This window comes from Setaria italica, chromosome I (genome assembly GCF_000263155.2).
Source record: "Setaria italica strain Yugu1 chromosome I, Setaria_italica_v2.0, whole genome shotgun sequence".
NCBI classification, from domain to species: domain Eukaryota; kingdom Viridiplantae; phylum Streptophyta; class Magnoliopsida; order Poales; family Poaceae; genus Setaria; species Setaria italica.
The window spans coordinates 17,424,006-17,438,012 of NC_028450.1; the positions used below are offsets into that span (position 1 = coordinate 17,424,006).

The window sequence follows — 14,007 nt, forward strand, 5'->3', positions numbered from 1 at the left end:
GCTTTGCTCTAGTTCAGTCAATATATGATATAGTCACTGCTTGTTCTGATCATGTGTTTCAGTGAATTGATGGAGTAGGCAGAGGTGTTGTTAGTTTGATTTTTGGTACCTGACGTGATGGTAAATGGAACTAAATGCTAGGTGTATCTTATGCATTCTGAATTTCAGCACCATACATTGGGGAGGCAATGTTTCAGAGCCAATACAATCAATTTGAACTGTACATAGTCAGTTGAATTATATTTAATGCAATTATGCAAACATCCCATAGAAGTCTCGTCGCGAAGGATACCAAATCTTCACACTAATCATGTGTATTTAGTTTGATGGAACTTAGTTGCACCTCGAACTCTTTGGTTGATTGCTATTTATGTAAAAAAATTTATTGTGTCCCTAGCCACAATGGTTTAGCTATTGGTGATTACTATTTTGACCCTAGTCAGTAGGGGAAGCCCCAACCTATTTTTTTAATTTTTTTTTTATTTCAGACCAATTTAATTTGCTCCCACAAGGAGTCGAACCCAGATCTATTGGATGCTACTCAGGTGCTCTAACCACTAGGCTAGAGGCCCTTTCACATTGATAATTACTATTGTATAGTTTATTTCGTTTCAGCCATTAGTTGGATGAAAAGTGCGGTACATGGATGATACCAGAGTTGTGTTAGTATCCCACTGAGCTACATAAAAAAGTTTGTCGATGCCATTGTTGGCCATATGGCTTCTATTTTGATCCTTCATGTTAATTTCCTACGTACAGTGCTGAATTTTGTTGAACCTATGCAGAAACCGTTTTTTGAATAAAAAATTGATGTACCTTACCAAGAATCTCTGGCCTTTAAGGTGTGGTATTATAAAATTTTATCATTATAAGGTTTCAAAAAGGAAATCATTAGTTTATCAAGAGATGCGTGGGTTTGCAGATAAACTGAAGATTAATTCTTCATCAGATCACTTCTGGTGATCAGGGTTTCAGTAAAGCCTGTTGTATTGCTATACATTCTACATGGCTTGAGATGCATATGTGTTACTGTGTTGTCGCAACTGTATCTCACTTAAAATAGCTCTATTTATCTGTACAGGTGAATAGTTGTACTGGAAAAATGGGGAAGGCTGTTGCTGAAGCAGCTGTATCCGCTGGTCTTCAGCTAGTTCCTGTATCATTCAGTGCCATGGAGGTCCCTGATGGAAAGTGTGAAATCTGCGATAGAGAAATTTGTATTCATGACCCATCTGAAAGTGAAAAAATTCTCCCTTCCATTGTTAAGGAGTACCCAGATCTCATAGTTGTCGATTACACTGTGCCTGATGCTGTCAATGGTGAGTGTATTAGTGATTGCTATTGACAATAGGTCTTTATCTTCTTTGGTTAATATGCTCTTGAACAATTTCTTTTATCCGTAGCCATTTCTAAAATTTCTTATGCTTAACAATGTTGCTATTAGCAAAAAAGAGTACTGTTTCATTAAATCTGATATTTACTGCCCAATTGTGATATTGTGAAAATCCTTGAGAAGTGCAATTTGTAACTATATGTTAAATAATTTTGGAAATGAATGAGGATCCAGGGAGCTTATATATTATTGTGTGGTAATGCCCACAGCCCATGAGTATATTTTGTTGCCATTGTGTGATAATGCTTAAATGTTTTTTGTTCATGTATGTTTGCTATTCTTCCTGCTGTTGATGTTTATTTGGTATGCAGCCAATGCTGATCTCTATTGCAAATTGGGTTTGCCATTTGTAATGGGCACAACGGGTGGAGATAGGCAACTGCTGCACAAAACCGTGCAGGATGCGAATATTTATGCTGTGATATCCCCGCAGATGGGGAAGCAGGTACAATTATTATGATCATGTGGTCAACACTTATTATCATCATCACGTGGTCAACACATTCGAACTGTTCTTGATATAACTTCTTTATTTTTTTAGGTTGTTGCTTTTCTTGCTGCCATGGAAATCATGGCAGAGCAATTCCCAGGTGCATTTTCAGGTTACAAACTGGAGGTAATAGTTTGATGTCTGCCTTGTAAAGATTACATTGTTAATTGTAATCATTCTGCTAAAATGATTTGATGTTTGCGTTCACTCTGCTAAAATGTTTTTTTGTTCCTTATGTGCACCGTAATTTGATTATAATAATGTGCAATGGTATCATCAAAGACCTACTATGATTCTTGGGTTTGTGACTGTCCAGATGATGCCGGTAATTCAAATGAATGTACTAAAAGAACCTAGTAGCCAATGCAGTGGAAAATGTACCAAAGGGAAAAAGGCCATTGTCTTAAAACTGGAGCACAATTGCGAGGGGAAGTAGACACGCTTATGCAGATTATTAGTGGAAGTTTGTAAATGCTAAACATTTAGTTCAATATTGTATGCTAAACCTAGCAGCCCGACCTCGCCGATGGCGGCAGCCGAACCACAAAGGCAGGGATAGAAGGGGCTAACCCTAATAGACTGATATTCTCAATGCTTGCCTTCCATTGGTACAACTCATCTCCTTACATAGAGAGGATTACTTAATGCCTAAGTAAGAAATCTAATCTTATCCTTAACCCTAATGGGCCTGGCCCAATCAGCCCAGCCGAACTGCCCATGACACTACTCCGCCCTTTTTCCAGCAGCTCGTCCTCGAGCTGCAGCATGAACACCGTGACAATAACTCGACTGAACACAAACCTATTACCTAAAATCAAACCTTTTACATCTCAGCTTGATTACTTATTTCTTTTTTTTTACTAAAAAGAGAAGCAGACAAGAACTTGAATTTTGTTGCTCTGTTATTTCATCCCGACAGCAGCTTGTGGGGCTCCATCTGGAAGAACATAGGTGCATAACACTTCCGCAGCTTACCAGCCCACAACCCTTGCCCTGCTCCTTTGGTCGGATGAGACGGCCGCCGCCGCCGTCAGTCGCACTCCACACCGGAAAGTGTGCCCCCTGCTGTAGCAAATTGACGCGCAGAGGGCAGTATCTTGCATCGAGCGTCGAGAGCCAGGAGTGACGTCTCCCGGAGAGGATGTCCTCAGCGGCCAACATGGATGCGAGCCTGCAGCGGACAACATCGTGTGCCGCTGCAGCTGATGTGCACGCTCGGCGACAGCCGCACCAGTGACCTAGTGCCGGAGGGCAGTGTTCGGCATCGAGAGCCTGAAGGCAGACGCAGGCAACCTTGCGGTGGCCAGTGCCAAGGTAGAAAGCTGCAGGGAGACAAGTCGCAGCGTAGCTCGAGCAGATGTGGAGTCGACGGAGAAGCTAGTGATTGGTCATCCCAACCTAGTTGTGGCGTTGCGTGAACGGGCGGTGATTGGTGCGGGTGGACTGGAGATGACCCCACGGTGAGCCAAGCCGGAGACGACTCCGAGCAGGGGGTCGATGGCTCGCCGATTTGAATGGGCAGTGCAGCAACATCTCGTGGCTGGACGCTCGCAAGATCTGCACCTGACATCAAGACCTACGATGCTCGCGCCTTCAATCTTGCTAGGAAGCCACGTGTTGCCGCCTGTAGCTGCACTGCGGCCATCTGCTGCTCATGCTCCATCATCTTCTTGGCTAACGCCGCCATCCGCTGCCACATTCTTCACCGCCGTGGTGATGTCGGGAAGCGTGGAGATGTTGGCGACGGTGGTGGTGAGGGAGGCCACATCTAGCGGTGAGGAATCCATGGACACGTAACCAAAGCTAACTGATACCAATTGTCACATGCAGATATCCAGATAACCCTGAACCCTAGCAGCCCGACCTCGCTGAGGGCGGCAGCCGGACCTCAAGGGGCTAACCCTAATAGACTGATATTCTCAATGCTTGCCTTCCATTGGTACAACTCCTCTCCTTATATAGAGAGGATTACTTAATGCCTAAGTAAGAGATCTAATCTTATCCTTAAGTTAATCCTAATGGGCCTGTCCCAATCAGCCGAGCCGAACTGCCCATGACAGTTAATCTTTGAAGTTAATTAGAGCTAAACATGCCGAAACTGTAGCCAGCTGGGTATGTTAAGCCCATGGTAACAAGTCTTTATGTTCTACTTGCTTATTCTAATAGAGTTAAATCCAGCAACAGAGCCAGAATTGTTGGGGTTGCTTCTCAGGTGCAAATGCCCTAGTTTTTCAAAACGGTTAAAATTCTTAAAAATAACATACTTGGACCTCTTAAAAAAATTATAACATATTCATAAGTTTCAGATGAGGTAATGTTATATCTCAGTAATGGGATCGATTTTGAATCTGAATTTTGTGTGGATATAGAACATGTCTTGATCTGCAACGCATGTTTTTTTCCATATTTTTTTTATAACTTTGGGTATGATATTTTAGGAATTTGCACTATTTTCAACCTTTAGCACATTGCACCTGAGATGCAGCCCGAACATGTTGTTGACTGATGGGGTCTGTTCTTTGCATACATAGATTTGTGGCCTCCTCTTTCTTCTGCCCTCCCACCCCATTGTCCCTTGTGTTGTTCCAAGTGCATATCTATCTCTCAACTAGAATATTATCTTTTCTTTTCTTTTCTTTTTCTGTATAGTACCATGATCATCTGGCCGTTGTCAAACCTGTTGACCCTTGTTAGAGTGGGAAATAAACCAGGCCCTCTACAAATATCTTTTTCCCCTTCATTTGCAAACATAAAAGTCTAGAAACCAACATGGCAAATGAACGTTACATGGACACGGGTGTCAGTGTCCAACTCCGGTGTATCTGATTTGGCCAATTTTTTGGGAACACGCCAAATACCACTCAGAGTCCCAAACTCAGCAAAAAAATTTAGGACACGGGTGTCCGGGTAACAATACAAATGAACAATTTGTGGTTTGCACATGCCTGTGATATTGGCAAGATAGTATTTGTATTCAACGGCTGGTGTTTTTTTTTTGAGGCGATTCAACGGCTGGTGTTGTGGGAATCTTGCCATGTGACCCATGCTATGCACTGGCATGGCAGTAACTTCTTGCTGCCTCATTGGTGATGGCTTTGCCAGATAGGTTCAGATTTGGACATAATGTTATCAGGCAAAAGAAAAAAAATATTGTGGCAAAAATAAGATTCACTCTACTAATTGATGCTCGTGGCATGTCTTTCCCATTTTCTTTACTTGGATTACGAAACTGCTTTCTTATTGTGCAGGCTTAAAAATAAAACTTTTCCTTATACATTCTTATGATTCTTCAAATTGTTCATGAATATGTTCAAGGTTCTTTGTTTATGCTTTATCTAACTGCCGCTACAAGATGTTTAGGTCTTGGAACGAAAGTGCGAAAGTGCCACAAAATACAATCACATACAGACTTGTCCCCATCATATGGAGTGGTTAGGCTCTAAGGGAGTTTAAGCTGTAAAGCTTGAGCTCCTGCAGGTACAAATTTTCTTTGAAAAAGGATTCAATGTCTATGTTTGGCACTGGTTCATCAATGTCAAATGAAGTAATCATGGTGTGTGTTGGCTCTATTAATTCTGATTAATAAACTTGAAGCTCTTACTTGACAGAAGTTTACTATCGTTCGAATGCTTGAATTGTTTGTGACTGGTACACGTGTTGTCTTTTGTGCATTTTCTAAAACACTATTTCGACCTTCCATCACTCATAGCTCTTGTAGTTGCACATACTCAACCATTTGACCGTTTCCATGTAGTGGACAAAAGGTCAGTACCAACGGTTAATACCTTTTTAGCACAAAATGTCCTCTAGGATAAGATGCGCATTGTTTGAGATAACCCAGACTTTGATGGTTTTCTGATTAGTCTAATTCTCTCTATTTGTAATCGTAGTTATTTTTTTTTGAACAATGATGAATGTCGTAAGCGTCATATTAGAGTCTCTGGTTAATCATTTTTGCATGATTCACACACCTCCGCAGGTCATGGAGTCTCATCAAGCAACAAAATTGGATGTTTCTGGAACTGCCAAAGCTGTTGTCTCTTGCTTTCAGAAATTGGGCATATCATTTGACCTGGATGAGGTATTGTAAAGAACTTTTACGGTCAATGAAGTACCTCCAACAAAATTTGTGATGTTTCTCTTCAAACAAATTTATTATTAACCTTGGTGATTATCGTTTGTCTTTTCTGTTTATAGGATAGCTTCATAAAGTCCCTTTTTTAGACTGGAGCTGAATTAGACCTTTTGATCCATCAGTATCTATTACTTCCTCCATCCCAAATTATAGGTCGTTTTGACTTTTCTAGATTCGTCGATTTTGCTGTGCACTTAGATATACGCTATGTCTAGATGCATAGCAAAGCTATGAATCTAGAAAAGCCAAAACGACCCATAATTTGGGACGGAAGGAGTAGTAGTCACCATTATTGTATTCATGTTGTGTAATGCTGGTCATGGGCTAATGGCACGTACCAATCTCATTCTTGCTTTTCCATGTAGACTTCAAGTCGCATGAAGTTCCAATCAATAATTTAGGAAAATTGTAATTATGGTTTCGATTTAGTCCATCTTGTTAATCTAATAGGCTGGTGGTTGACTATCATCCTACATTCCTGTATGTTGCTCTTGCAGGTGTACTTTCTAACACTGGTCTCCTATCGATGTTGCAGGTAAAACTTGTAAGGGATCCTGAGGAGCAGGTTACTGTGGTTGGTGTCCCAGAAGAGCATCTCGCAGGTCATGCGTTCCACATGTACCATCTCACCTCACCTGATGGGACGTAAGTTCCTCATCCTTTTGCTAGAAAGCTATATTCAGTTCTGATGACCTTGCTTAGCACATCATGTACGGAGCTAAGTTACCCTTTTGGTTGCAGAGTTTCGTTTGAGTTTCAGCACAATGTATGTGGCCGTTCAATATACGCAGAAGGAACTGTTGATGCTGCTATGTTTCTCTACACAAAGGTGTGGATTCTTAACACTCTATGATAGCTTGGTGTCCTGATGCTCCCAGCTTTTCAGCTGAGGCAGGTAGAAATTGACTTCCCACTCGACTGCAGATACAATCTGGAGCGACCAAGAAACTGTATGACATGATTGATGTCTTGAGAGAGGGCAACATGAGATGAGATCCATGGAGGCGGATAGATGAGTGCTTATGTAGCCCTGATTTGCAAGCTGAAATTCTACCATACCAATTTTTTGTGTTAAGCACTTCAATGTTTGGATTAGCAACTTCAGGGAACAAATTTAATGGTCAGGGGCTTGATTAAATTGGCTGTTTCTGCTCGAGTGGTATCCTTTCTGCGACTCCAATTTTGCATGGGCGCATGGCTGCTGCTCTGCTTGTTTCTTTTACCGAAGTAGCGATCATTCAACTCTCGGTGTTTCTCCTTGACGCTGTGCTGTCTCGTGGGTTCAATGAAGACTTGATGGGGGATTGTTGATCGAAGCTGAAATCCCATGATGCGGAAATGGCGAAATGCATTAACAGTATATGCCCTGGAACATATTTAGGGCATGTTTGTATCATATTTAGGGCATGTTTGTATCATATTTAGGGCATGTTTGGTACCGCTCCACTCGCTCCTGATTCTAATCGGGTAACGGGTAGCGTTAACAACAGAACAGGCATTCTGTACGATTCTATTGATTCTAAACGATTCTCTATAATTAACTTTATGAAGAAAGGTTTTTTTTAGAAATGAATTAGGAGAAGCTATTTTTTTTTTCAACTTCCAATCTCTTATTTTAGAGAACCACCTCATATAATCGGTAAAGAATCATTTCTTTGGAAAACTATTTGGTAGAGCTCCTCTTGGATTCAACCTGCCAAACATGCTCTTAGTTGTGAGCAGTATGAATTTTGAAACAACTTGCTAGATATTTGTCACTTGTTACAAATAGGACAACATTTATGCCCAAATTCTAAAAGCTACATGTTGGTTTGGCAGGCAGGCCCAGCCTCTCATGCTCGCCCTAGCTTCAAAGACATGGCTTTTCCACACAAGAGAGCATTTGAAGGCATAGGTAATTCATCCCTAGGGTTAGGGACTTCTGAGCTGCCCTGGCTCACTCTTATGTAAATCTCCTGGCCCAGGTACCTCCTGTCGAGACTCTGGGACCTCAGGTTCCACATCCCCTCGTTGTCAAGAGACACCAACACCGCCGTCCATGATGCTGGGTACACCTGCGCAAGAACACATGCTGGATCGGTAAGACGAATAATCATTTTAAGGCATATGACAAAGTGAATTGGTCCTTGCAACAAACACTTAGACCGACAGGTTTCTCTTCATTTGGTGTTAGTAGATTGAAAATATTGTTAGTAAAGGAAGTGTGAGCGTTAAAGTAAATGGTGAAATTGGCCATTACTTCCAAACAAGAAAAGATTTAGGACAGGGGAATCCTCTATCTCCGTTCCTTTTTAATTTAGTGGCGGATATGCTTGCAATCCTCATCGCTAGAGAAAAGAAACATGGACAATTTCGTGGTGTTGTGCCTCATTTTGTAGATGGGGTCTTTTGATATTACAATACGATCCTTTTATGGAACATGATTTAGAAGAAGATGAAATCTTGAAGTTAGCACTATATGCTTTCGAAAAGCTATCAGGCCTCAAAATCAATTTCTATAAAAGTGAACTATTTTTATATGGTGAGGCGCAATTCTTTAGAAAAGAATATGCTGAGCTCTTTGGGTGTAAAGATGGATATTTTCCTTTTAGATACCTGGGTATCCCTATGCATCATCGAAAAATAACTAATAAAGATTGACTTTCGGTTGATTTAAAAAAAACTTAGTAGTTGCAAAGTAAAACTTCTCTGAGTTCGGGGCATGTTGGTTTTAATTAATTCGGTCCTTTCTAGCCTACCAATGTTCATATTTTTGTCCTTCGAAGCCCTTAAAGGGGTGCTGAAGAAGTTGGATTACTACATGTCTAGGTTTTTTTTTGCAATGTGATGAGCATAAGAAAAAAACTATATAATCCAAGTGAAGTATCCTCTGTACACCAAAGAACATAGGAGGACTAGGTATATTAAACTTGGAGATTCAAAATAAGTGTCTCTTGAGCAAATGGCTTATGAAGTTGCTAAATGAAAATGGCTCATGGCAGGACTTACTTAAGAAGAAGTATTTATATAATAAGGCAATCACTAAGGTATCTAAGCAACCTAGGGATTTTCAATTTTGGTCTGGCCTCATGAAAGTAAAGGATGAATTTTTGTCTTTTGGCTCTTTCAAGATTCAAAATGGGAGACAAATTAGAATTTTGGGAGGATCTGTGGATTGGTGATAAACCTTTAATGTTAGCACATCCATGCTGTATAGAATTGTTAGAAAAAAATTTGTGACAGTGGCTAGTAAGCTGAATTCGATCCCTCTCAATGTTTCATTTCGGAGAGGTTTAGTAGGGGATAAGTTAATAGCATGGCATGAACTAGTTTCAAAGGTAGCTACTATTAGTTTGAATGAGGAGAATGATATCTTTAGGTGGGATCTACACAAGAATGGAAACTTTACAGTTCACTCAATGTATTCTGCACTAATACAAAACAGTACTTTACCAAGGAGGTGTGATTTTTGGAAATTAAGGATTCCTCTCAAGATTTTCCTTTCGTATTTAAAGAAAGGTGTGATCCTCACTAAAGATAACTTGGTGAAAAGGCGCAGGAAAGGTGACTAAATGTAGTTTCTGTACACATCACTTATTTGTTGATTGCCATATGGCAAGGTTCATTTGGAATACCATGCATATACATTGCTTTTAACATTCAACCACCTTCTAGTGTTTGGTTCTTGGATCAAGGATTTTTCTTCTAAGAATTTTGGTAGGTGCAGCAGCTATAATGATATGGTTTTCAAAAGAACTTCATGCAGGTTATTTTCAGGGGTCTTGCTGGATCCTAAGTTGGTCGTTATTATTTAAAGAGGAAGAGAGAAATAGCTTTAGAATGGGATGCAGGATGTTGGGAGATACCATCATGGTGCTCTCCAACATTTTCTATTGGAAGATTAGTAACAGGATTGAAGCTTAGTTTTCTTTCCATGTATCTTGTGCCTAGTACCACTTGATCTGTACCATTTGGCTATATATACACTCATGCGTGGGTGCAGTGGTCGGAACAATTTTCCTTTATTATTTTAAAAAATTCAGGAACCCAAGCACATAGAACTTACGATCAGTGTTGTACCTGGACGGTAGAACGGTAAATGGCATCGATCAGATTGTACTTTAATCTTGCATCCGGGCTCCATTTGCCCCAACCCATCCTGCAAAATTCATCACGAACCACAATCGATTTTGTTAGCAGACATGGAAAAAAATCCTTTGAAAAATGAGCGCGCAGCAGACCGTACCCGGCGACGAAGAAGCTGTAGCCATCGAGGTGCCACGTCTGCAGCGACGGCAGCCTGTTCTCGAACACGATCTGCACGAAGTCCCTGTAGCGGGCGTCGATGACGGCCGTGCCGAGCGAGGGCTGCCTCCTCCTCTCGGGCCTGCCGGAGACGACCGCGAAGACGCCGGCCACGTCGAAGTGGTCGGCGAGCTTCAGCGGCGTGGCGGCGTCGGCGAACGAGACGCCGTTCACCGTGCACCGCCGCCGGCCGCCGACCTCGGCGTCGCCGTTCCGGAGCAGGATCGTGCGGGTCACGTTGATCCGGCCGTAGCGGAACGATCCCTGCGGGTTGGGCCGCGCCGCGCCGCAGGTCAGGTTCATTCGCACGGTCCGCGCCTGCTCCATGGACCTATCGTAGCCGTTGTGCGAAGACAGGTCCTCGAGCGGCGCGTCGCCGGGCGGCGGTGGGCGGCCGCCGGAGCCCGCGTAGAGGACGTTGCCGACGCCGAACAGCTCCGGTTTGATGAAGAGGGAGCTGACGACCATGTAGTAGGACGGCCTGGGCGGCTGGTCGGCGGCGACGAGCACCGAGAGCGACTGGCCGGGGTGCACATCCAGCGAGGCGTAGTGCTTCTGCAGCGTGTAGGTGCCCTCCGCCTCCACCAGCTGCAGCTTGTGGCCCTGGATCCGGAAGCTCAGCGACGTTCTCGTGCCCACGTTCGACACGCGCAGACGGTACGTGCGCCCTGGCGGGCCGGCATGGCAAGCGATTCAGCCAAGCAAGCAAATCATGCCTCTTATTCTTTGAACTTTCTAACATGTAGTAGAGCAGCTTGGGAAATGTAACTAAACTAACTGGCCCTTTTAGTACACTAGTAGAGAATTGGTCTTTAGTCCCAGTTGGTAAGGTGCAAATTTTCCGAAAATCCATCCGACAAAAGGGGGTCTTTTATCCTGGGCCACTCAACCGGGACAAAAGACCCCCATTTTATCCCGGTTGGTAATACCAACCGGGATAAAACGGGTCACCACGGTCGGCGCTGCCAAAAAAAAAATCCCGAGCTCCTAGGAGGCCCCCCACACGCACGCACGTCGCAAGTCACGCGATTTTTCACGCGAAATTTGCGCGTGCGCGCTGCGTGGGATTCGAACCCACAACCTCCAGCCTCGCGCGTAGCTTCCTTGCCATCCCACCTACACACCATATCTAACTATGGAGGGGATGCTATCCTTTTGTATTAACTCGTGGGGGACCCTTTTATCCCGGTTGGAAACACCAACTGGGATAAAAGACCCCCTTTTATCCCGGTTGATATTACAAACCGGGATAAAAGGGTTCGAGGGATTTAGTCCTGTTCCAGTGACCTCGTTCGGGATCCTTTTATCCCGGTTTGTAACACCAACCGGGATAAATGAGCGTCTTTTATCCCGGTTGGTATTACAAACTGGGATAAAAGGGTCTCCACCCTGTTATCCCGATTGGTTATACCAACCGGGATAAAAGAGGTGGTCTTTTATCCCGGTTGGTGTTTCAAACCGGGATAAAATGCCTCTCAGGATCTTTTTTTCACACTAGCCTTTGCAACCGGGATAAAAGGTCCCGGTTGGTGAGCCCCCCACCAGTGACCGAGCTTTAGTCCCGGTTGGTGAACCTTTTGTCCCGGACCAACTTTAAACCGGAATAAAATAGGGTGCATTGAAAGCCAATTCTCTACCAGACATATAATTGAGACTTCAAGAAAAATCGGGAACTTTTAAAGTCAATTTCTTTCTTCACACATGCATGATGTGTGTGTAAGTACTAAGTAGCTTAATTAACCTAAACAGGAATTTGAATTGAACGCGCACGTAAAGCAATTACACCTAGCTACCTGGCTTAAACGTGAAGTCCGCTGCATAAGGGCCCAGGCCATTGATGAGAATGCCATCCGGCGACGGCAGATCACGGCCTCTGTCCAGGTATCCTTTCATCTCCTGCTCCAGAAATAAAGACGAGCCAACGGCGAGCTGAGATGCATGGTTACAACGGCTCGTTTGTTAAGGGCTTTTGTATCCAGTTAAGGATGTTCGAGGCTGGAGGCTGGACAATGTTCCTTAATCTAAAAAAATGCATGGTTACATGGAGAGATGGAGTGGTGATAGTTACACATGAAGCACGCACGACGAACTAACCTTTACGTCCATGTTGTACCAGTCCCCGATGAGGACGTCGAACTCGCCGTCGGGCTGGTCGAACGGCACGGCAACGACAGGCCGGTTGTTGACGCGGATGGGGCCGTGGCCGCCCGCGGCGGCGTGCAGCCCCAGCGAGGGGCGGTAGAAGAAGCTGCCGACCTCGTCCTTGGCCTGGAACACGTACGTCCAGTTTTCCCCCGGCGGGATGGCGCAGTTGGTTCCCGCCACGCCGTCGTTCCACGAGTTCCTCCTCATCTGCAGGCCGTTCCTGCACGTATGGCACAGGTCACCGCAGTTCATCGATCACCACTGGCAATAATGGCAAGTAAAATATAAGTTGCAGGTGGACAGTGCGCCCACACAGTACCATGTGAGGAGGAACGGCTCGTCGAGGGTGTTGACAACGTTGACATGGGCGACGTCGTTGGTGGTGAGGTTCAGCATCGGGCCGGGGAGCCTGCCGTTGATGGCGATCACCCTCTTGGCCACGCCCAGCGGGGACCGTACGGCGTAGGACACCTCCCAGTCCAGGAAGACGTGCCGGTTCTCAGCGCCGGCCGTGTAGCACTGGCTGCTGCCTAGCAACACGAGAATGGCGGCGAGGATGGTGGCGAGGCGTTCGGCGTCCATGACAGGCGACAAACAGCGCGAGGTGACGTTGTGCAAATCTTTGTGGATTCTTAATTAGGAGAACGCGTGGTTGTTCTGAATCTGTTGGGAGTCTGGCCGGCCGTGTAGGTAGAGCTATATAGCTGCTCCTTTGAGAGTTGCTGGTGACCAAATTTACCTCTCGCTCGACAATTTATTAACTCTACAACGGTTAGGTCTAGTAAGATTTTGTTTCGTTAATGATTCCAAGTTATTACAAATATTTTTCGTCACTATTAACGTATCAAATTGGTTATTAGTGACAAAATATCACATAGCCATAGGATGGATGCACCTTCAGAGGCAAAAAGATTGTTTTTGCCACTGTTTAACATGTTAACTGTGACTAATTTTTTTTTCACTACTAGGTGTGTGCCCGTGCCTTGCTATGGTAGAATAAACATAGAAATTCTACCATATTGTTATGAGAGTAGAAAAAATAATGAAATAATGTAATAGAATGGATGAAACCAATACAAAAATCCTCTAGTAAAGTTCCTCAAATTAAAGATGTCTAAAGTTTCTCATCTGTAGCAGCTAAGATCTCATAGGCAGTTCCGCTGCTAGGATCTCACTGACAATTCCTATATGTTTGCAAAATAGATTTTGAGTTGGATTTTATTTAAAGAAATTTCATTACAGATTTACAGGGAGCATATTTGCAGTGTACGAGAATAAAAAGAATGTCCTTAGAGAGTTTCATTTCAATGCTGTACAAGATTTGTCAGTCTAAAACTATACTGAAGAGTGAAGACTGTAAATCTGAATATCCAATGTGACAAATCCAGCGGCAAATACTCCAAATACGAAAATTTTAAAAAACTGAATAAATTTTTAAAAATGAGAAAAATGCCATTTCTCTGGAAAAACAAGTTAACAGTGTCAAAGGATGGCTGAGATAGTGAACTCAGTATGTATTGGAGGCTGAGAGCTGAGGTACAATAGTCATATTTATAACAG

General features: G+C 43.5%; 2 protein-coding genes across 2 annotated transcripts; one reads left to right on the plus strand and one right to left on the minus strand.

Annotated features, from left to right (window-relative positions):
* Positions 1-1,068: 1,068 nt before the first annotated feature.
* LOC101773014 (probable 4-hydroxy-tetrahydrodipicolinate reductase 1, chloroplastic) lies at positions 1,069-7,174 on the plus strand. Its single transcript, XM_014804896.2, has 7 exons — positions 1,069-1,319; positions 1,705-1,838; positions 1,935-2,009; positions 5,863-5,964; positions 6,554-6,663; positions 6,760-6,847; positions 6,943-7,174. The coding sequence occupies exons 1-7, from the start codon at positions 1,103-1,105 to the stop codon at positions 7,009-7,011; spliced, it is 795 nt and encodes a 264-aa protein (XP_014660382.1). The 5' UTR covers positions 1,069-1,102; the 3' UTR covers positions 7,012-7,174.
* A 520-nt stretch (positions 7,175-7,694) lies between these two features.
* On the minus strand, positions 7,695-13,033 carry LOC101771124 (monocopper oxidase-like protein SKS1). Its single transcript, XM_004952329.2, has 6 exons — positions 12,767-13,033; positions 12,397-12,667; positions 12,096-12,198; positions 10,244-10,970; positions 10,078-10,156; positions 7,695-8,072 (listed from the first exon to the last, which is right to left on the minus strand). Exons 1-6 carry the CDS (start codon positions 13,027-13,029, stop codon positions 7,851-7,853), a joined length of 1,665 nt encoding a protein of 554 aa, XP_004952386.1. The 5' UTR covers positions 13,030-13,033; the 3' UTR covers positions 7,695-7,850.
* Positions 13,034-14,007: the final 974 nt, after the last annotated feature.